The sequence below is a fragment of the Sarcophilus harrisii genome, chromosome 2 (genome assembly GCF_902635505.1).
Source record: "Sarcophilus harrisii chromosome 2, mSarHar1.11, whole genome shotgun sequence".
Lineage (NCBI taxonomy): Eukaryota > Metazoa > Chordata > Mammalia > Dasyuromorphia > Dasyuridae > Sarcophilus > Sarcophilus harrisii.
The window spans coordinates 643,942,025-643,965,152 of record NC_045427.1 but is presented as its reverse complement, the minus strand read 5'-3'; the positions used below and the strand labels follow the sequence as shown (position 1 = coordinate 643,965,152).

Here is a 23,128-nt window from a genome sequence, read left to right as displayed (position 1 = left end):
CTATTTATTTAGGACTTCCACTGTGCTAAAATCTGAAAGAGAAAGAGGTTAGAGAGGATATTTTCCCAGCCTCCCCAATATCTTACAGCATAACGTAGGGAGGCATATCCACATATAGATTAAAAACATAATACAGCTACAGTTACAGGGTAACTATCAGAGAGCAGCAGAACTAAGTGGAAGATGAAGTTCATTGAAGAAGATTGTTATTGGTTGGAAGAGTCAGTGAAGATTTCCTGGAGGAAGTGGCTTTTGAAGCAGAATTTAAAGGATGGGTAGAAGTTCAGTGAACACAGAAGGAAAAGGAAAAAAGCTTTCTAAATAGAAACAAACTGTATTTATTAGAGTAGCAAAAAACAGCCGAGTTTGGCAGGAACATAGAGTTGGAACAATATGAAATGAGTCTGAAAAGTGCTAGGATGGGACAGTATTGAGAAAAGCCTTGAATACCAGGCACAGGAGGTTGTATTTCACCCAATAGACAAAAGGGAGCAATAGAAGATTTTTTTTTGCCTCAAGCAGTATACATGATCTAATGTTTGTAGGGGCATTATGAAGAATCGATTGAAATTGAGGAATTGAGAAAATCTGTTGGAAGATTATTGTAGTAATTCAGACACGTGGCAATGAAGACCTATGTGGTAGCATTGGAAATTGAGGGAGGTCATTGAGACCTAGAGTGATCAAGCTTGTCCAAATAAGGGGATGGCAGAGCCAGGATGTGAACTGATAGATCCTGTGACTTGAGATATGAGAGGCATTAACTGGTAATTAGCAGGGATTGGTAATTACAAGAATGAACAATTGGCAGAAATTGAGTAATTTATAGGAAATTGATAATTGGCAGGAATTGGAAATTGGCAGGAATTAGTAATTTTCAGGAATTGGTAAGTGAGAGGGATGGCAGGGATGGGTAAGTGACAGGGATGGGTGATATTGACGGGTAAGTGACAGGGATGGATAATTGGCAGGGATTGGTAAGTGACAGGAATTGGTAACTGACAGGAATTTGTTAGGCAGAAGGAAAATCAACAGATAAACCCAAGGCTTTAGACATGGGGGACTTGGGGAAATAATGGTGTCATGATCTGATATAGTGATGTCTGAAGGAAGACTTAGTTCAGGGGTTAACAAGCTGAATTTTGCATGTTGAATTGGAGACTTCCTGGAGATTTTCAGTAAACAGCTGGGGATGTGAATTTAGAAGAGCAGTCAGGACTGTCTCTGTAGTGTGGGGAGTCCTCGGCATAGTGGAGATTGAACCCTGCCTGATGGATGAGATGGCCAAACTGGAGAATGTATGGAAAGAAGAAACTAGCAAGAGATGTGTGATTGAAAGATTATAAACCCCTGTAGCTAGGGATTCTGTCTTTTATATTTTTATTCCCAGTGCTTGCTCCAGTGCTTTACGTATAGTAAGCATTTCATAATAGTCAAACTGAATTAATTTGATAGTTTACCCTGGACATATCAGATCACTCTTTTAGCCTCAGTTCCTCATCTGTAAAATGAGGGAATGTACCAGATGCCCTCTGAGATCACTTGGACATCTATAGTCCCCTGGTCTACAATCAGATATTGATTCCCATGAATACTCATGGCGGTGGCAAATAGACTCTCAGCCTAGAAGAACAAAATCATGCCGATGGAATTCGAAAATTCTGACATCCCTGCAAAAATCTCTTGGGGGCCGTTCTAGCTTAACAGTTTTAATTATCTACGAACTAAGCTGCCTTGTGTTCTTGAATGGACCAGGTTTCATTGCTGAAAGTTATTAGTGACTGTTCTGCATTAGTAAACCCTTATTTCATCCATTCATTCCAAGGCTGAGCTGGGTTCAGTTCTGGATTCTCCTGCTCTCCATCTCTGCGATCTTGGACAGTTAGCTATACTTTTCAAATGAAAGGTTTAGACTAGATGACATCCTAAAGCTCCTTTTAGCTCTAGATCTGTAAGATCATGAACAAGAATAGAACATCAGACTAGTAGTAGTGGGGTCTCTACTTATATTACCCAGAGATCTTTAAGAAAAGATTGGATACCCATTTTAGAGAATACTTTGTAGATGAGTTTCTGGTTCAGGTACATATATGGACTAGAGGTCCTTTGAGGTCTCTCCTTCTTTTGGAGGCAGTGGGATACACTGGTTAGATCTTATGACTTGGAATCAGGAAATCCTGATTTTGAATTCTGCCTCAGACACTTAGCTAACTGTGGCTTTGAACGAGCTGGAACCCTTCTGAGCTTCATTTTCCTATCTGTAGATAGGGGGAGAGACTTGACCTCTAAATTTCTTCTAGCTCAAAATTTCTGGCTTTGGGATTTTATGGATCTGTGAAGATGAATTCCATCTAGCTCCATTGCTAGCCAGCATTTCGTTTTGTGTATCATTTTGGAGAGAAACTGCTTGATTTAATTAACTCTCCTCCCCATTAATGATGTGTTAATAACAGTGCTTTTTAGTAAACCAAATTCTCCGAGTCTTTTTGAGTCCTCTGGATTGGGCTGGTTGGGAAGTTCTCTGGAAGTAGTTAATAGAGAGGAAAATGTATGACATATTCTTTTAGAGGAATTTTGGGATAAATGGAATAAATCAGTAAAACATGGGACTGCCTTGAACCCTGAGTGGAATATCTTTTAAGAAACAGACTACTCCAATCGTTACCTTTATCATTTGGCTCTCCTTGGGGGACACTGCAAACCGGTCACTTTCAGTCAGCCTGACGTCCTGGAGGTGGGCCGTGCAATGCACAAAACCGTCAGGGGGCAAAGCCCTTCCTGCCTCATGGCAGACCCAAAGTATCATCTGGCAGGACTGAACATTTTAGAGCTGGAAGGGCCTGGATCATCTCTCTCCCTCATTTTATGGGTGAAGAAATGGGGTCCTAGAGAGTAAGGGAAACATCATATTTTATACTTTGCTTTACATTATTAAGTATTTGCTTTTCCTTTCTGTTGGACAAGATCCCTGATTTCATCAGCTCAGGGTATTCCCAATGTGGAAACTTGTTCCACCCATTCCACGAACAACTTTTCTGCAATGTAGTCTCAAAATATTGCTTGGGAGTCTCAGCGGAGTCATGACCACCCACAGAAGCAGTGCTTGAACCCAAGTTTTTCTGGCCATTAGTGCTGTGGGGACTCTCCCAGGATCCTGTAGTGGGAGTGGAGATTGGGGAAAGACCACAGAACGGCCAATTTTATTCATTGTTTATTAAGCACCCACTATGTGACAGAGGCCCTCTGAATAACTCCCTTCATTTTACAGATGAAAAAAATGAGATCTTAGGAGTCTGCCACATGCCCGAGGTGTCTCATACTGTGTGAGGTGGGATTTGAATCTAGGTCCTCTGATCCCAAGGCTAGTATCCCTTCCATTGCACCATGATGCATAATTTTATCACTTAAAGCCTACTTGGGAGAAACCACAGGTACCCCAGTGATCTGATGGAAGGAACACGTGCCGTGGAGTCAGAGGACCTGAGTTCAAATCCTACCTTTGATGTTATCTGTGTGACCTTGGACCAGTCCCTCAATCCTCCCCTTCCCCTTTCAGTTTCCTCATCTAGAGTAACAGGGTTGGACTAGATGGCCTCGTTCTTTCCAGCTTTAGCTACATGATCCTATAAATTAATACCAAGTGTATATAATAGAAATATAAAGTAATCTCATCCCCTTCATTTTCAACATCAGTCATTCCGAATGAGATGGTCCTTGACCATGCTCTTTGAATATGTTTTGTTGTAAAAGAAAACAACCAGAATCCAAAGGACATTTAAGCAGAAGTTTCCATGTGACTGCAGAAGAATTGCCAATTGAGTCTTTTTTTTCTTAATTCAATAATTCAAACAAACTCACTGTGCCATTGGGGGTAGGGAAGGGATGTAATAGTTTACACCTGTCTTAACTTCTTGCTGTTTTTATTGGCCAGATTCTTTTCAATCCCATAATTCTCATGAAGGAAAAAATATGAAATGAAATATGGTGCAGGGTTGGAGGAATGACAATAAACATTAAAAACTGAATTATTCACTGAAAATTTGAAACGCTTACCCAGCAGATTCGGACAGCCATGTTTCGGTAGTATTGAAGTGATTTATTGCTGGAGTCAGAAGGATCGGCCGACTGCTTATATTGGCAAGAGTGGCCCGTGGTCCTTCCTTTTGAACTATGCAGTTTTAGGCCATCAGACCTTTTTCCCAAAGCCGGGGCAGGCAGACAGCAGAAACGCCCACCCCAGTGGAGTATGGGTCATGTAGACATGGGATGAGATGGCTGAGGAGCCAGCCATCTTTGGGATGAGAAGCCTGGCATGGCTACCTGTCCTCTGCTAAACAGATAAAACTCTGGGCCATGGGATACAATCCGACTTCAGAAGGTCGGGGAGTGTTATGGCTTCAAGTATGGACTGGCTCGGAAACAGGCAACGTTTCTTCCTCCAAACACAATGAAAAGCAAAACCCTTTGACTAAACGATACTATCATTCCTCATATTTTTCCTTTTGGTCCAACTTGTTGCCAACTGGCCTGACTTCCATGGCCTTGCCTTTGAGTGTTCCTGGCTGATTTTAGGCTTCCAGCCCCATTTCTTGCTTTGTCTCCTCAGCGCCTAGCACAGTGCCTGTCACGTAGTTACATTTAATAGCTGTTCCATCAATTGAATGGCCCATCCATTGGGAGATGCAAAAATGCTTAACCTTTTTCCTGCAGTGGTCAAAAGACTGTCTCTTTGGAGTGGCTCACTGGAATCCTGAGCTCCTTAAATCTGATTGGTCATTTGGCTCAGTGGAAGGGTCACTTTTTGATTCTGTCATTTTGTTGGCCATTAGACCTTTAAAGTGCATTTTAATGATAAATTTATACTCCCATGTAGTTCTCACTTGGGACCCTGGACGAGAGATCTTGAGAATTAAGTTCTAGTTCTTATTCTGCCTCTAACTCACCATGTGATCTTGTACCAGTCACTTTCACCTTCTCCAGGAAGCCTTAATTTCAATTACTATTATTTCAACTAAATATTTCCTGCTTGTGGGGAGCTATAGATCATCTGCTCAGAAGTGTCTGGTTTTGAGATTCTGGAAGATCCTGGGGGCATTTACTGACTTGCCTTGTGACTGATCTACCAGTCAATCTTACACTGGCAGCTTGAACCTTGCTGGTCCCTCATCTTACTCCATCTCTGAGCCAAGCGAGGCAGTGATTCAGTTGGCGACAGCTTGTGGGAGTGTGACTCAGGGAAGCCAGCTGAGGAAAAGGGCACCGAATGGAGGTGTGGAGGTGCCCCCAGGCCCTCTGGGAGTTAGGAGATATCATCAGGGAAGGTCGACCATGAGACTCACACTAATTGAGGGGCTCTCATGTGGCCTGCTGCTAAGACCCTTGAAGGAGAAGTTTACCTTCTAAATGGGCCATTCGTGTCTTGGCTTGGGAATTGAGTTACTTCTGGAGTTTTGCTTAGCTTTGCATTTCTCTCAGATGTTTAGGTAAGGAGAGGCCGCGAGGGGTTGTGAGCGGGTAGAGGACCAGTCTTCAAATCCTGTTTCTGCAGACTCCTAGCTATAGGAATCTGCTCAGGATACTTCTCATCTCTCTATTCTAAGTAATCAACAAACATTTATTAAGCACCTATTAGACTCTGTGCTAAGTGCCAAGAATAAAAAGATTATATACCTTCCACATCACAACTTTCCCCATCACAGTTTCAATATATTGGAAGAAGAAATGATTGTAAATGGAAATTTGGGGGGAGTTTTGTGGAAATCACAAAGTTTAGAAACTCAGAAACACATAAGATATGTGTATAGTCTTGTACAGTCTCAACATATTTTATCTTTTAATACCATAAATATATACAATTTCTTTTTTAAAATTAGAATAAGAAAAAAAGTTAAAGTTTGCAAAAAGAATGGGAAAACCAGTATATAACACTCAAAGTAAAGTTATCTTTTAAAATGTAGTAACTTAACACCCCATAAAAGAAAAAAAAGATCAGACCTTTTCTCTAATGTGAAGGCAGGGCCCAAATGGATTCTCTAGTAGTTCCATCTCTCACTACTAAGTCATCCCTTTTCCCCCCTATATGGAAGGGGTAATTGGAGTCATGCTCTCAGGAAGCTTCCATTGTAAAGGAACAGATCATGTAAACATGTCTATAGGTGTATGCAAAGCACTGTGCTTGACTGGTTCTTTGGTTTGCAAGTCACTCTCTTGGGGCCTCAGTTTCCTCAGTTATGAAACAAGGTTTAGATCAAAGGGTCTCCATGGTCTCTTCCAGCCCAAACTTTCCACGAACCAATGATCTTACGGACCTCACAGGGCTTCAAAAGTGCTGAGCTGTGATTATCAATGAGCATGTCCTTTAACAAAGGAATTGAGGCAGAACAGCTCTGTCTTTTTGATTAATTGTAGACTTCCTATTTCTAAGTAATAATCATTGTAATAAGATTCACTGTACTCTACAGGGTATCCCAAAAGTCTGGGTGCCACCTGAAGCTCTAATAGCACATTAGAATTTGGAAAGTACTTGTCTATGTAACTGTAATTCAAACACCCGTTTCCCCATTCTATAAACAAGGAAACTGAGATTCTGTTCGGGGAGTCACATGGTCTCCCTGTGGACCAGCTAAAACTCAACTCGTTTTTTCTGCCTCCAAGTCCAGTGCTTATAATCTTCACTTGGTTGCTTCTCCAAAATCTGAGGCCCAAGGGAAATGCCTGGAAATTGAACATTTTGGCTACACTATCCTGAAGACAGTCAGGGTGTTCATCTCAGCAATTCGTGGTGCCTGTGGTAAAGGAGCTATTTTGTTTGTGAAGGAGACCTGTGTTTTGCTCCCAGAAGGGCTCTCTTGTATTTTCTGGGGGCACTTTGCTGAGCTTGTACCAGGGCTGATCTTGGAATGAGCCAGGGCTGAGCTCGTAGGACCCATTTACCAGAAACAAGTTAACCTCTCAGTGGTTCAGTTTCCCCGTAAGTAAAATGGGAATAATTTGTTACTCCGGGCTGCTATGAAGTTCCAATTTGAGAGTGTATATAAAGCACTTTTCATACTTGAGATACTGTATAAATGCTAACTGTCTTCCTCATAATCTTAGGGTGGTTGTTCTGTTCTTATCTAGTTTAGTAGAGCTCAGATCAAAATGAGGGATAAGCTACTGTCCTATTACTCTTTGGTTTAATGTTCTACAGACCATTGAACATCCTTATTATTATTGTTATTGCTTTTGTCTCAGCAGATTTTTAGTCTAGAGGACTTTCTGCTCAGCTTCCTCAGAATTCTCCTGTTTAGGCCTTTAGAAACTTGCTAGGGTTCTAGGTCCCCTGTGAGAGAGCGATCCGGCTATGTTTAGGTTTGGGTGGTGAGGGAGTATAGAGCTTGTCTTGGAGTTGAGTTATTATTATTATTTTTTAATAGCCTTTTATTTACAGGATATATACATGGGTAACCTTACAGCATTAACAATTGCCAAACCTCTTGTTCCAATTTTTCACCTCTTACCCCCCCACCCCCTCCCCTAAATGTCAGGATGACCAGTAGATGTTAAATATATTAAAATATAACTTAGATACACAATAAGTATACATGACCAAAACATTATTTTGCTGTACAAAAAGAATCAGACTCTGAATTATTGTACAATTAGCTTGTGAAGGAAATCAAAAATGCAGGTGTGCATAAATATAGGGATTGGGAATTCATTGTAATGGTTTTTAGTCATCTCCCAGAGTTCTTTTTCTGGGTATAGCTAGTTCAGTTCATTACTGCTCCATTAGAAATGATTTGGTTGATCTCGTTGCTGAGGATGGCCTGATCCATCAGAACTGGTCATCATCTAGTATTGTTGTTGAAGTATATAATGATCTCCTGGTCCTGCTCATTTCACTCAGCATCAGTTCGTGTAAGTCTCTCCAGGCCTTTCTGAAATCATCCTGTTGGTCATTTCTTACAGAACAGTAATATTCCATAATTTTCATATACCACAATTTATTCAGCCATTCTCCAACTGATGGACATCCATTCAGTTTCCAGTTTCTAGCCACTACAAAAAGGGCTGCCACAAACATTCGTGCACATACAGGTCCCTTTCCCTTCTTTATAATCTTTTTGGGATATAAGCCCAGTAGTAACACTGCTGGATCAAAGGGTATGCACAGTTTGATAACTTTTTGAGCATAGATCCAAACTACTCTCCAAAATGGTTGGATTCGTTCACAACTCCACCAACAATGCATCAATGTCCCAGTTTTCCCACATCCCCTCCAACAATCATCATTATTTTTTGGAGTTGAGTTATTCAAGGACATGGGTGTTCTGGGATTGGAAGCTTAGGCACCTTACCCTAAGTCTTGGACCGTTATTGAGTGATCTGCTGTGAGTACATTCTTCTGGATTCTAGGTGGCTCGTAGAGAAGGAAAGAAAATGGGAAATAAGCAGATAATTAAGGGTTGCTGTTTGCCAGAGACTGTGCTAACTGTTGGGGCCACAAACAGGAGCAACAAGATTGCCCCTGCCATCACAGAGCTTACATTCTAATGGGGAAGACAACCTACAAAAGGGAGGAAGAGTCTACTTTCCTTTGGTGGATGGATGGATGGGGCCTGGTTTCTCTTCTGTGGGAATCATGTGGGAAAACAGTATTGCTTATATATATCTCCCACTTTCCTTTTTTCCTCTTCTTTGTGTATACATGTTCCTCTTTTCAGCTTCCAGAGATGCCCCAATGGGGCTTGCCTCAAGAAGAGGAAAGCTATGCTTTCCTTAACCATTTTATTTCACCTTCTTGCTCTTATCCCGTTATCTTATTGACACAGTAGAGAAAAATCAACTAAGACTTTCATTTACTTCCACTAGAGGCTGAAGTCTTGGGTTTTGGCCAAATATACCATCATTTAGATCTATCAGTTTGTCGTCTTTGAAGGAACTAACAAGTCGAGGTCTTCTTGTCTGACCTCATCATGCAGCTGAGGAAACTATAATTGACGTTATTAGAAAGATTAGAGAGAGAAGGAGAGAGCAGTTTTATTAGTTCGGTATCTGATCACGGAATCCCAGAATCTCGGGGTTGGAAAGAATCCAAGGATCATGCATCGAGAAGCTTGATGCTTAAGCTGGGAGATAGTTTAGAGACCATCTAGCTCCATCCTCCTGTTTTAGTGATAAAAACACTGAGACCAAGAGCTTGCCCTAAGTCGGGCAAGTGTGATGCGGGGAGGTGGGTCTCAGAGGCAGTCTGGTGTAGGGGTCCTTCTGTAGCACGGCTAATCAGTGGCCATCCACAAATAAGTTTTTACTGATATCTTTTGTTTTTTCATCACCTACATTTCCCATTGTCCCTCTTCCCTCGACTCCTTTCCCAAGAGTCATCCCTTTATTCTGAAAGAATAAGAAAAGAGGGAAAAACGTTTAGTGAAATTAACCCACATCTTGAAAAATGCTGACAGTACATGAAGTTACGTGATGTTACACACCCATTGTTCCTCACCTCTACCAAGAAATGGGAGAATGCCCCTTCTTAGGGCTCCTCTTTGGGACTGTGCTGGATCATGGGAGTTTCACAGCATCCACTTTTAATCATTTCATTGCTTAGTCAGTAAGCATTTATTAAGTAGTTACTGTATACCAGGGATGGCACTAAGCCTTAGGTATACAAATACAGGCAGAAATAAAAACAGTCCCTATCCTCAAGGAGCATCTAAGGGGGAGCTGGTGGGGGTGAAGCCAGCAAGTCAGAATCAGAGCTAGAAGAGAAATGAAGGGTGACCAGCAAGGGGCCTTTCCTCCAAAGGAAGGTTTTGGGAGCTCATCAATGGAAAAAGAGATGTTCTGGAGTGTAAAAGCAAAGAAGGGGGTGGTAAAGGAAGGGTGGAAGAGGGAAGAAGATTGGAAATTCCAGGGTAAGGGGTCCGAGAATTCTGGGGGATCCGAAGCAGAGTCTGCTCTGGGTCTGGCGGAGTGCTTTGGCCCAGATTACTAGATAGGCAGCTATCAGAGGAGATGGTAGCATCCTTGACCCAGGGCCAGAGTGCATGCTGATTCATAAGGGTCTTATCTTAGTGTTCCTTATTATTTACTTTAATAGTTATAATTGATCTTTAAAATAATTATACTTGTTTTTGAGGCCATTCTCAAGCTTGGATATAAACAGATTTGTGAGACCCTTAGTAAAGGGTCTCAAAAATAATAAAATAATCTAAGATGGATTACAAATGGAAATCAATGAATTATAATGAATAATAATAATTTATTTTGATATAACACTTTAAAATTTGTAAAGTGCTTTGTAGATATTACCTTATTTTATTTGCATAGCAATCCCTTGGGGGAGGTTAGCATTATTTTACAGATGAGGAACTGAAGATCCAAGAGATTAAGGTCTTCCAGTCACATAGGTCAGTGTGTGAGAGGTGGGATTTGAACTCAGGTCTCCCTTTTTATGTACAGAATTCTCTTCATCACATTGTGTAGTTGCTGTTGTAGGGATAAACATTAATAGGTCTACCAAAAGTCTAAATTATTTTAAATGTACTTTTTCCTTTGTATTTACAGCTGCTGCTGAAGGAAAAGGCAAGAGTGGAGAAGACTTTTTCCAAAAGGTAAGATGATGTTTTCCTGTCATTTTGACAGAGGTGAACTAAAATAGAGCTACTTAACTTTATTCCAGAGGAGACATTCTGAATGAACCTCTAGGAAGTGAACTTCTGTTTTTTTTTTTCCCTAATCCTCACCCCATATTCAGAATTGACTTCTGCTATAATGTAAGAGAGATGTTCTGACAGAAGTTAGCTAGGACCAAGGAAGCAATATCTAGGTAATCAGGGTCATTAGAATGAGAGAAATCCCTTAGCTCAGCTCCGGACTGCCCTTTTTGCCTTATGGACTTGAAGTCTTGAAGTCTCTTGGGTCAGTCCCTTAAATGAGTGAGCTCTCTGTCCCTGTAGGCCTGAGGAAAGGAAGCAAAGAGAGTGTTGTTGAATCTTCTCTCCCCTCTACCACTTGGGTCCTACTGGAGAGGCCATCGAGAGGACTTCTGCCAACAAGACGGATTAAATTGGCAGACTCAAAATTTTTTAGCTAAGGTTTTTCTAAAAAAAATGTATTTAAAGTTTTGAGTTCCAGATTTTGTCTCTTCTTCCCCTTCTTTCTCCCTGAGATTGTAAGCACATAGAAGATGTATACGTGCAATTATGTAAAACATTGCCATATTAGTGGTTTTGTACAAGAAGACTCAAATAAAAGAAAAAGAAAAAGAAAGAAAATGTAAATGTAAAGACTCGAGTCTTTAAGACATTTTGCCTTATTCATTACTTAAGTCATCCTTTAGGGCCAAAACTAACACTTGGTGGTGGTTCCTTTTAATGAGATGTTGCAAGATTGTTTTGGATGATGGTGTTTCTCAATTACACAAGAAAATTGGGAGTGGGAAGTACTCTTCCTGAAACTCTGGTGTTGGGATAAATGCATGAACACTTTTGCTTATTTTGATGGCTTTGAGGGGAAAATTCATTTTCCAATGACAGGAAGGTTATATCCAACTCTGACTCTGTGACCCTGTATTATTTTTCTATAAAATGAGAGTGTTGATTTAAATTAGAGGTGAGACTTGAACCAGATTGAAATGTAATTGGGAAATGTTTAACAAAATAAATGAAAATACATTTTGTTGTTCACTCGTTTCAGTCATGTCAGATTCTCTGTGACCTCATTTGGAATTTTCTTGGCAAAGATACTGGAGTAGTTTGTTATTTTCTTCTTCGGCTCATTTTACAGGTGAAGAAACTGAGGCAAACAGGGCTAAGTGTTTTATTTTTTCTTATTTCTTCTTATTTTCATATTAAGACTGAGTTTAGGAGCTAGAAGATCTCATTAGCAAGTTGTTGTCAAAGGATGCTTGACCTTGACCCCTTTTCTGACAGTCAAACTTGCTTTTAGCATTTGTTTAACTTACATCCAGCCTTCCGCTTCCCATGTGGAAGTGATAAGGATGTGGTCATCCTTTTGGAAAGCAGCATGTTATCCAGCCTAGAATTACTGATTTTAGCTTGCTTTATAAGAACTAGTCCAGTGTAAACTATTAATCAAAAAAGTTCTTAGCTTTTTAGAACAAACAAATTTCTGGTATCCCTGCACACTCCCTTCATATATAAATTTATCCTTCTTGGTACTTGCTTCCCCTTCCTTCCAATAAATGTAATCTTGAGAGACTAAGACAATTGAATTTTGTCTTTCTATCCCCAGTACTCAGCTTTGCATCTGGTACACAGCAGGTGCTTAATAAATGATTGTTAAATATATTGGAGATTGAGCCAGTCCCATTTTATGGGAAAGGCCAATGGAAACATGTATCTTTGTCGTTACCTGGTTCCTCTGTGGCCATGAAAGATGGCGGCATGAAATGGTGGGATAGCTGATAAGGCTGGAAAGAATAAGTCACATGATGTTATATCAGGAAATCATCTATGGTGGAAAGGAGAACTGGAATGGATGCCTTATAGAGGAGCAGGGTTGAAGGGAGGTAGGTGAGAGGCTTGGTCTGAGAGAGTGATAGATATAGAATATGAGAGATACCTTCTCTGTGCCGTGTTGTCATCAATTGTTGCATCTTAAAGGGGCATTAGAGATCTAGTCTAAACATATTATTTTAGAGATTTCATTTAACAAACACTATTAAGTGCCAATGATATATATATATATATATATATATATATATATATATATATATATATATACATATACATACATACATACTAGGCCCTGGGCCAGGAATACAAAACAAAAAAGAAATATAATTCCTGCCCTCATGGAGCTTACATTCTATAGTGGAAAATAACACATGTATATTTAAGTAAATATAAAGCATGTATAAAATCAATACAATAATGACAAAAGTCATTAAGTGCTTACTGTGTGCAGGGACTCTGTGCTAAAGGTACAATGATGAATGAGGAAATTGAGGAAGAAAATAATTACTTATACAAGTAATTAGTAGTGTCCTGAAAGAGTGGACACTGCCACTCTAGGCCTTTTTTTGCACTGCCTCGAATTACAGTTAGTTCCTGTAAACTTGAGGCTCTTTTAAGAGCTGGAATATTTCTTCCTCTTGAAATTTTGATTTGTTTCCCAGGAGCCCCTGGGGGTTATGGAATTTTTATTATAAATTCCAGTTATTCCAGTAACTAATCTTCCTTCTGGAAAATATCTGCCACAACTTTTTTTTTTCAGCTGAATGGGAGAAAAGGAGCCTAGCTTCATTTATTGATAAGTTTCTTCTTTTTAAGTTTTCTAAAGAAATCCCTATCAGTGGGGTGTACAGAGGCAGAGGAGTCAACTGAATAAAGGGAAGGGAAAATTTATAAGAGAAACGTAAATGGCATTGATTAATTATGGAGCAATTCTATGTTTTTAGGCAAAGGAGAATTTTATATACATACTTACAAATATATATATATTTCATATATATGTATATATATATATATATATGAAATTGACAAGGCTTTAATTTATGTTTCTTCTCATTAGTCCCAGAGCTCATTTCATTTCAATTTGCTAGTTTAAATCCTGGTGTGAGAGACTGAGAGGAGGAGAAAAGGAAGTTGAAGAAGGAAAAAAAGTAGAGAGATCATCGGACAGGCCACGAAAGACAAAAATCCATCCAGGGAACCAACACTGGTATCTACTATGGATTGCACAAAAATGGTGGGAAAATATTGGAAGGCCCCACAATTGTGTCATCTGCTATGTGTGTTAGAAGGTTCTTACATCCTCAGATGTTCTAGGCAGAGAAATATAGCATTCTCTGTCATTTAGAAATGGGTTTCCCAGACCTTTGCCGTCTCTGTTTCCTGCCCTCACTTTGTCCTTTTCGCTGTTCATCAGCATTATCTCCTGAGGATAGAAGGGGTGATGCGAGTGGTCCACATTGTGTTTCCTAGTCATAGTCACTGCATCGAACCCAATGGCTGACTTGATGGAGAAGAGAGCCCCTTCAGCCTGCCTTTGGGAGCTCTGGACTCTATAGTTGATGCTGATTTTCATGTGTTGCTAAGTTTCTAAAATAGTTTACATAGGATGAGTCAGAAATCCATGGGCTGAGATGGGAAACATTTCAGTGGAGGTGCACAGGGATTTTTAGCTCATGTTGGACACACGTTGCCTGTATTATGGCTCAAGACTGAGCCTTGACTTCAGCTGAGCTCACCCATTGACTGATATCCAACATATATTTGGGAAGTCATCAGTTCTCTGTTGCATGGATAGTGTCCACTTTAGCCATACCACCTTAGATAATATTAAAAGGAGAGCTGCACTGGAGGAGCGGGGAGAGAGGGAGAGAAGAAAAAGAAAGGGGGAGAGAGAAGAGAAAGAAAGGGAGAGGGAGAAGAAGAGAGAAAGAAAGAGGGAGAGGAAAAGAGAGAAGGAGATAGGAAGGAAAGATGGAGGGAGAGGCAGAGACAGACAGTGAGAAGGGAAGGGGAGGAGAGAGCACACTGGTTTATAGCCTACTAACTGTGGGACCATCAGCAAATCATGTGATTTCTCTAAACCTTAGCATCCTCGTATGTAGCATGGAGACAGCAATTTCTCTGGGGCTCACAATATCAGGTTGTTGTGAGATTCAAATGAAATACAAGTAGCATTTCCAAGGTGCTAAACTGTTATATCGATGTCAGACATAATAATGATAATTATCATTAGTCTTAGCCGTAATAGTATAATTTTGTCAGCATGAAGAATGCGGACATGATTTGGCTAATGTTCCTGGAGACCTTTCCCCTATTGTTTAGTCCTTACATGGTCATTTTGTGTGAGGCAGTGATCCTGGGCATTGTCACCCTATAAGTGACAACTTCCCATAGTAACCCCATAGTGACAACAGCCCCTAAGGTCAGCAGCCCACAAGTAGCCCAGTAGAATGGAGACCCTTTGTCCCCTTTTTTTGTATTTTCACCCCCACTGCCTAGTACAGTACTCAGGCTGGAGGAGAAACCTTTAAAATGCTTGTTGACTGGGTAGCAACGAAATAATCTCGAATATCAATTTCAGTGCTGACTTTTTGTATTTCTGTGAAAAAATCTTAGAGTATAAAGTACTAATATCAGATAGATGGATGGGGATCCAGAAGATCTGAGTTTGAATCTTGCCTCAGATACTTACTGGCTGTAAGTATCTCTGCTCCTCAGTTTTTTTTTTGTTGTCTGTAAAATGGGGATGACAATAGCACTTATTGCCCGTTTTGAGGAGAAGATGAGACAATGGAATAAAACATGAAAGTCTACAAGTATTATATGGCTATTCCTTGATACTTAGTGTTATCTTTATTAGAGAAAAGAGCTGAGATAAAACATCTGAAAGTCTGTAACTGCTATATGGCTATTCCTTGGTATTTATTATTATTGCTATTAAAGAAAGAAGGCTGTGTACCAGAAGTAGGGAGGAGGGACAGAGCTCAGCACCAGGGAGGAAGAACCATGGAGAGGAGTAAGGCTGCCTTTCAGATTTCCACTAAGCTGGGCAGTTTTCTCTCTTCTATACAGAGGAAGAAGCTGCGTGTGGACTCATTTGTGCCAGACATTGCATTAAGCAATGGGGATATAGAAAAAGACGAAAAAGTTCCTGTCCTCGAGAAGCTTACATTCTAATAAGTGTAAATAACCAGGTACCTGCAAGATGTAGAGTGAGTGGAGAAGGTAATCAAAAGGGGAAGGCATTAGCCCCTGTGAGGGCCTAGAATGACCATCTGCCCAAGGTGAGGTTTGAGGCATGTCGAGGGAAATCAGGAAGGAGTAATGGACCACAGTGCTCTAGGGGTGGGAATCGGCCAAAGAAAAAGCAAGATGAACACATTTTTGTGATGTGTGTCTGTGAGTTCTGGTGGATTGGCTTTTTGTTATGTCTAAAGCTCTTTCTTTTTTAATAATCTGAATTTGTTATAAAGGAGTTTTAGTTCTACAGGATTTGTTAGCAAATGAATCAGAGAGCTAAATGAAAAAAGAACAATTAATTTGGCTATTCCTTGGATTATGTGTAGGTTAGGGTATCATAAGACCCCTCATTGGGACCAAGATCTAGAGCTAGCAGGGGTCAGCTCAAGGGCCATCAAACCCATTCCTTTTCATTTTATAGATGAGGAAACTGAGACTGAGAAAGATTAAGTGACTCACCCATAGGCATTAAGCAGCAGGGAAAGAATTTGAGCTCAAATGATCCAAATCCAGATCTTTGCCACACTTGGTAACCGAATTGCTCTTAATCCTTTTGCTTACCTATGTAGTTCCCCTGGTAATGAAGCCGGAGGCATTGTTTGGGATAGAAAATGTCTGCCAAATATTTGGATCTGACCTTGGATAAACTTCTAAAAGACAAAATCACCGGATCTCTAGAGTGAGCTATTTCTCTACCTTTAATGCCACGTGGAGATATCATTGATTTGTCTAGGATATAAAATAATGACATGAATTGGGGTGGGGAAAGTATCATATGAATCTCCTCAAACTTTCTTCCCATTTTTGGCTCATTTCCACATGCCAGATTTTTCTTGGTACCCTTTTTTGGGTCACTTGGGAATAAAAACCCATTTTGGCTGCTACTTTACATCGTAAACCCATTAGATTGTAAATTCCTTGAGAGCAGGGAATTAATTTTCCCTTTTTTTGTATTCCCAGAGCTTGGTACTGCAGTAGGTGCTTAATAAATGTTTATTAATTATTGTATTGAAGTACTTGATATTTGATGTAGCTCCCCTCAGAATGCAAAAGACTTAGAGCTTTGTGGTTTCTAGCTCTCCATTTAGCGTGACTTGCTTTTGACTCTGCCCTGGACATCTTTATCCTGACTCATATTGTCAATTTGCTGAGGTATTAATTTTGAACATGTTCAAGTTTAATATCTTTGGAGCTTTTTGAACACTGCCCACCCCACTCTCCAAATTAGAATTAAGGACACATTTCCCTCCCCCCCCCCCCCCCCCCCCCCCCCCCCCCCCCCCCCCCCGTCCCTCATGGATGATTAAAAAGAAAAAGAAAGAAATTGGGAAATATGCTTTAGATGGATGAAAAGCTGCCTGAATTGCCAACCTAAACTGTAACAATTCAATTACTTAGTGAAATAAGTACTGAATGTGATATCTTATGTAGATTTATCGTGTGATGTTATCTATCCACCTATCCATCTATCTCTTTATCTACCCATCCTCCCTCCTTCCCTCCCTCCCTCTCCCACCCCCCCTCTCTCTACATGCATCATTTTATCATATTCCATCTATATCTGCCCTAGCCATCTATCATATCTAGCCATCTATCTTTCTATCTATACTATGTGTCCATCTCTCTATCTAGTAGCCTATCTATTCATCTAATTATTGTTCTCTTCCTCTCTCTCACTCTGTTTCCTTCTCTCCCTCTATTCCTCCCCCTTCTCTTTTTCTTTCTGTCTTTCTGTCTCTCTTCTTGCTCTGTCTCTCAGATTTTTGGGGGGACATGTGGCTGCATAATCCAGGTCAAAATCAAGTCCCTATGTTTGACTTCCATAGATTTCCCTAGAAATGCCCAAACTAGCAGATTAGGATAGGAAATGTGATAGTCAACTGGAAACACTTCTCTACATCTTTATTGAGGTCTTCCTCATTGTGCAAGGGAACAGTGCTGGGAGAGCAATTTCCTTCTTCCTTCACTTCCTTAGATCTGTCCCTTTGTGTACCTTATTCTGTCCCACACCAGACACATGTACCAGCCTAAACCAGTACCCTCCATTGTATCAATTCTCCCCCCTACCTTTTCTCTTTCTCCTTCACCCCCATCGTGAAAACTGTATCTAATTGAAACACATGGAAACAATCGGCCAATCCTTTTTACAGCTCTTTGGACAGTTGTTCATGGCTTACTCACTGTCTGCCCTGTTTCCTTTTAATCACTTACTCTCTCTCTCCCACCCCCTTTCTCTTTTCCCCTCATGAGAAGTACTGATGGCCAAGTTTTGGAGGGAATTTTTTTATTTTTTATTTTTTTTAGGTGGGGATGTGTCCGGTGATTGTGTTACAGATGTGATTCATCTGATCCGAAATATGTTTTAGGCCTCTGTGAGTGTTAGGCAAATGGAGGTTGAAAATGATTCAGAAAAATCATATTTTAGGAAATTATTTCATACTGTTGTCCCATTCCAGAAGGGAGCCTGGTTATCTAGCTGTGGATCCCCATCTTTTTGTTCCTGAGAGTTTCACTGAAGAGCTGACCTTGAGCCATTTGAAGAGTTTGTTGAACAGCCTGAGTATAAACACCATGGTCCTAGCAAGTGATTATTGGGGTACCCCTCGAGTATACTCATTAGCCCCTAATAGTATGCTGTTTTTGGCCTTTTTAAACAAGGAAGCAGCAACTTCTGTCTTCTGGGGGATGGCAGTAAATAGAATTTGGCTGATCCCAACTGTTTGCACCTGGGAGCATTGCAGAAGCGGGCTTTGTAAGACCCAGGATGATCAGGTTTCAGAATTGGCTGGGCGTGGGAAGGATGCTGGATTTGGGGTCAGCTGCTCTGCTTCAGATCTCAGCTGTGGTGCTGACCAGTGCGGTCAAGGCAATTCGGCAGGCATTTATCGAGATACTCCTGTCTGCCCATTGCTGTGTTGAACAACTGAGGATAGAAAGAAAGGCAAAAACATAGAGGAGAGATGCTGTACAAACAGCCTCTACATACAGGTCTCTGTGGAGGAAATGGGAGTGTTCTCCAAGGGAGGCGGGAAGTGGGATTGTCTCTAAGGTCCCTTCCAGATCACTTTATAATCCTATCATTTTTTAAACTGCAATGGCCTTCTGGTCCAAGCCAGAACCAAACAGGAATTCCCAACTTGTGGGGCCTTCTCAACAAGCGGTTCTCCATCCTTTGCTTGAAGAGCTCCAGCGAGGGAGGGACACTGCTTGTAGATGCGGCTCATTCCGCTTTGGCTTAGCTCAAATGGTTAGCAAGGTTCTCTGCCTTCAGATTCAGCAAGACTGGTTCTTCACAGCCCAGGCAGCTCCTCATGTACCATCTTGTCCCTTCAGCTAGGCCTGTTTCCTCCACTGATCTTCACATGACACAGTCTTGATCTCCTTCCCCCCATCCTGATCACCTTTTATATATTTTCCAGCCCATTAACATCCTTTGGCATAAGTCCTTTGGGAGTAGGAGTGTTCCCCTATGTTTGTATCTCTAGTGACTGGTGCATAATATACATTTACTAAATGATTACTGATTGATTCCTAGAATGTGGTGCCCAGAACTGATACAATGGTAGCTTCTCAGCTGCTAGAAAGGCCTTGAGTTGTTTAGTCTAATCCCTCCATTCTGTAGAAGAGAAAGTTGAGGCTGACTCCTAAGGTTCCACAGGTGTGGGCAGAGCTGTGATTGTAACCCAGGAATTTTTCAGTTTTTGTCTCTATATACCCCTTCTTGGTGTAGTACTTGGCACATAATAAACTCTTACTGTATACTTTTATTGACCTGCCATCTTGGAAAAGTTCAGTTGGGGTCACTGTGAAGGGTTCAGTATTTCAGCAGGAATATTGATACTGACTGTGGAGTATAACAACATTGAATCTGGAGAATTGGCACACTAACTCTTGCTAATGATAATTCACCTCCTCTTGAAAATCACCTCCTACTTTTGAAAGAGTAACAGCTTGGGAACGAGTATCCAGCAATGTTGCACAGCCCCTTTCCCAGTGGGAAATTGGAGTCATGATGTTGTGGAGTGGCTTGGGTGTCCAAGAGCCTCGAGGCAGAAGCTTTCATGAAGTCTCTTCTGAGCCATGGGTCTGTGGCAATGCATGTGATCTGGCTGTTGCAATCATTAAATCGGTTATTTAAGGGAGGGTTAGGCATCTGGGAACATGTGGCATTAGACCATGATGTTCACTGAAGATGCAAGAGGGGGGGGATGCTTGCTCAGATCTAGAAAGTAATTCCCTCTGTAATATCTTGGACCAGCTTATACTCAGTCTTAAATAATTCTATTGAGGTTTGCTGTGAATAATGGAACATGAAATGATGGCAATATTCTATAATTTTTGTTTCCATTGACTTGGACCAATATTTTGTTTACCATATTTTAAAAATCATATTTTAGGTAATCATAACTTTGAATAGTGCAACTTTGTATATGTGTGCCTCCTGAAGAAGCCCATTTTTCCTCGGGGGGAATAGTTTTAATTCTTAGGAAGTCTTCTGTGACATCAAGCCTGTATTAGTTTTTTTCAGCTTCTCTCCCATTATTCCTTTTTCTTAGCTCTGGAGCAAAAGATAACTCTAATCCCCTTTCCTTCCAGTTGACAAATCTTCAAAGTTGCTATGATCTCCCTTTCCGACTCCTGCACTCTTTTCTTCTCTAGGCTAAATATGCTTGGCTCCTTTAACTGACCCCCATGTGACTTGAGAGGGCCTTCCCCATCCTATTTGCCCTCCTTTGGATGCTTTTTGGCTTATCGTTGACCTTTTAAACATGTTCTGTCGAGTTTGGACAGAATAATTCAGATGTGGTCTGCCCAGGATGGAGGCTACATCTCCTGAATCCTGGATCCCATGCTTCCAGTAATGAAACCCAAAATCACATGAGCTTTCTTGACTGTCATAGCAACCAATGGAAAGTAACTACTTCCGTTATTGAAGAGACTTAAATCTCTCTTTCTCTGTCTGTCTTTCTGTCTGTCTGTCTGATTGTCTCTCTCTCAATGTGTATGTGTGATCAAATGCCAAAAGTGTCTCCCTAGGACTTTCACCGGGTCTTAGTTTTGCCTTTTGGATCAACATAGAATAAATTCTAAGAATATTAGATTAGGAGGTAGATGTACAGGCTTGTTTGTGGATATATATGCACATGTATGTGTCACATGAGGTCTGAGCCAAAATCTTTTCATCTAGTGAATTAGGACACTTTCATTTGGTTTCTACAAATATTAATGTGCAAATAGAGCTACAAATGCTACATTTGACATGGTTCCTGATTTCAGTAGCATTAAGTATAATATGAGATAGGGATATAGAGATACAGGAATACAAAGAGATACAGGAATACAAAGAGATACAGGAATACAAAGAGATACAGGAATACAAAGAGATACAGGAATACAAAGAGATACAGGAATACAAAGAGATACAGGAATACAAAGAGATGATACAGGAATACAAAGAGATACAGGAATACAAAGAGATACAGGAATACAAAGAGATACAGGAATATAAAGAGATACAGGATATAAAGAATTTTGACAAAATGTATATACTTATAAAAGGTTTGAGTTCTACTTCCCCTAGCCCCTCCAGTGATAGTCATTGAAGATACAGTTATCTTCATTTAATCAAGCCCAAAATCACAAATACAAATCAGGTGTGAAAGATTTCCTCATTTGAAAGGATTTTTGGCACTTTGACCATTGCATAAAAGCAGGTGAAGCACGCAGGACGCAATGAGGTGAGTGATTGATAAGATTCCTCTCTGGACCCATGTGTACATCACATCAATAGTCTAACAGTAAGTTGGGTTAAATAGCAAATAAGTCTGATGGCTGAAGATCTCCAGTCTGGGCCAACCCTATGAGAGATGAGGAAAACATTTATTAAATACTTATTTGTGCCGGACACTGTGATAAGCATTTTACAAATATTCTCTCATTTGCATCTTGCAACAACTCTGGGAGTTGAAAAAGGGTTTTTGAAAAAGGGTTTTTTGAAAAAAGGTTGCACTCTTTATGGGACTATATCCTCTTATGTTAAGCTGTTACTAGATAATTATTGTCTCTATCAACTCTAATGACTTAATAATTTGTAAAGATTCCAACATCTCCCCTTTTCTTTTGATTTAGAACATACGTGGTCATGACCTCCCTGACTTCTCAAGGAGGTGAGAACCCTAAAAAGAAGGTGATCACACCTTCCCTGACTGCTCAAAAAAGGAGTGAAAACACCACAAAAAGGTGGTCATGCCCTCCCTGACATCTCAGGAAGGGAGATGAAAACACCAAAGGAAATAGAAAATCAAATCAAAGTAGCGGGTTTCTAAAGGGGCTCACTTGAAACAGGTATGAAACAAGGTATACATAAATCCATCAATATGGGAGGCATTACACATAATTACATAAGCACATAGCAATATCACCCAGGCTAGTAGTAATGTAACAAATAACATGAATCAACATGAGAATTTATACATGTCTATAAGTCCTAGAAATAGTCCAAAAGGAACCCATTGTCCATTAGCTCATGTGCCAGGAATCCAATAATTCCTGTAAGCTTTGAAGTAAACATTTTTTCATAACATGAATCAACATACAGCATTATACTTGTCAATAAGTACTAAAAATAGTCCCAAAGGAATCCATTGTCCATTAGATCATGTGCCAGGGATCCAATAATTCCTGTAAGCTCTAAAGTACTGCAATAGTCTCATCAACAATTTTTCATCTCAGGGAATTCAATGATTCCTGTTAAAACAGTCTCATCTTGTATTAGGGAATCCAATGATTCCTGAAGATTTTAAAGTTCTTTTAACAGTCTCATTGTCAACCATGCTCTTTCAGTGTCAGATGTTTCTTAAAGGTGGACGCTTTTATTATTCCTATTTTATAATTGAGACAGACAGACAGAGAACAAATGAATAGAGGTCACACAGCTAGTAAGTGTCTGAGGCCAGGTTTGAACTCGGGTCTTCCTGATTCTAAGCCTAGTGCTTTATGCATTTTGGGTCCTTAGGCTGCTAAGAAAAGAAAATTTCAGTGCTCCCCTTGCCTCTCTCCTCTCCCTCCTCCCCCAACACATTGACTTTGTCCTATGAGAATCTGGATCAGTAGCAGGCAGTTTATCCAGCTGAGATTAGAGAGACTTCCAGCAGGAAACAGTACATCCATCTGGAAGATAAGAAAGATGCTCTTGGTGGAGGGAAATACAGACTGGACTCTTCAAAGGAATGAACCCTCATAGCCCAGCAAAGAGCCACATCTAATGGGGCTTTCATGAGGACTCTGTGTAGGGAGAAAAGGACATAGAGTAACCAAGATTTATCAATTGCCTCTTTGCCACATGAGTTCTCTACCTGTGTGCCTCGATACCTTTGTACTTGAAAGTTGTAGCCATTCTTCCAGTTTTTTTTGTAGAAGACTGTTGC

At 40.4% G+C, this 23,128-nt stretch overlaps 1 protein-coding gene across 2 annotated transcripts in view; it reads left to right on the top strand.

Moving 5' to 3' along the window:
• BICC1 (BicC family RNA binding protein 1) overlaps positions 1-23,128 on the top strand; it is a 254,358-nt gene that overhangs the window by 49,765 nt on the left and 181,465 nt on the right. For both annotated transcript variants that reach the window (XM_003755073.3, XM_023506771.2), the window contains exon 2: positions 10,549-10,595. In XM_003755073.3, the coding sequence (XP_003755121.1) occupies positions 10,549-10,595 (47 nt within the window). The remainder of the gene's footprint in view (positions 1-10,548; positions 10,596-23,128) is intronic.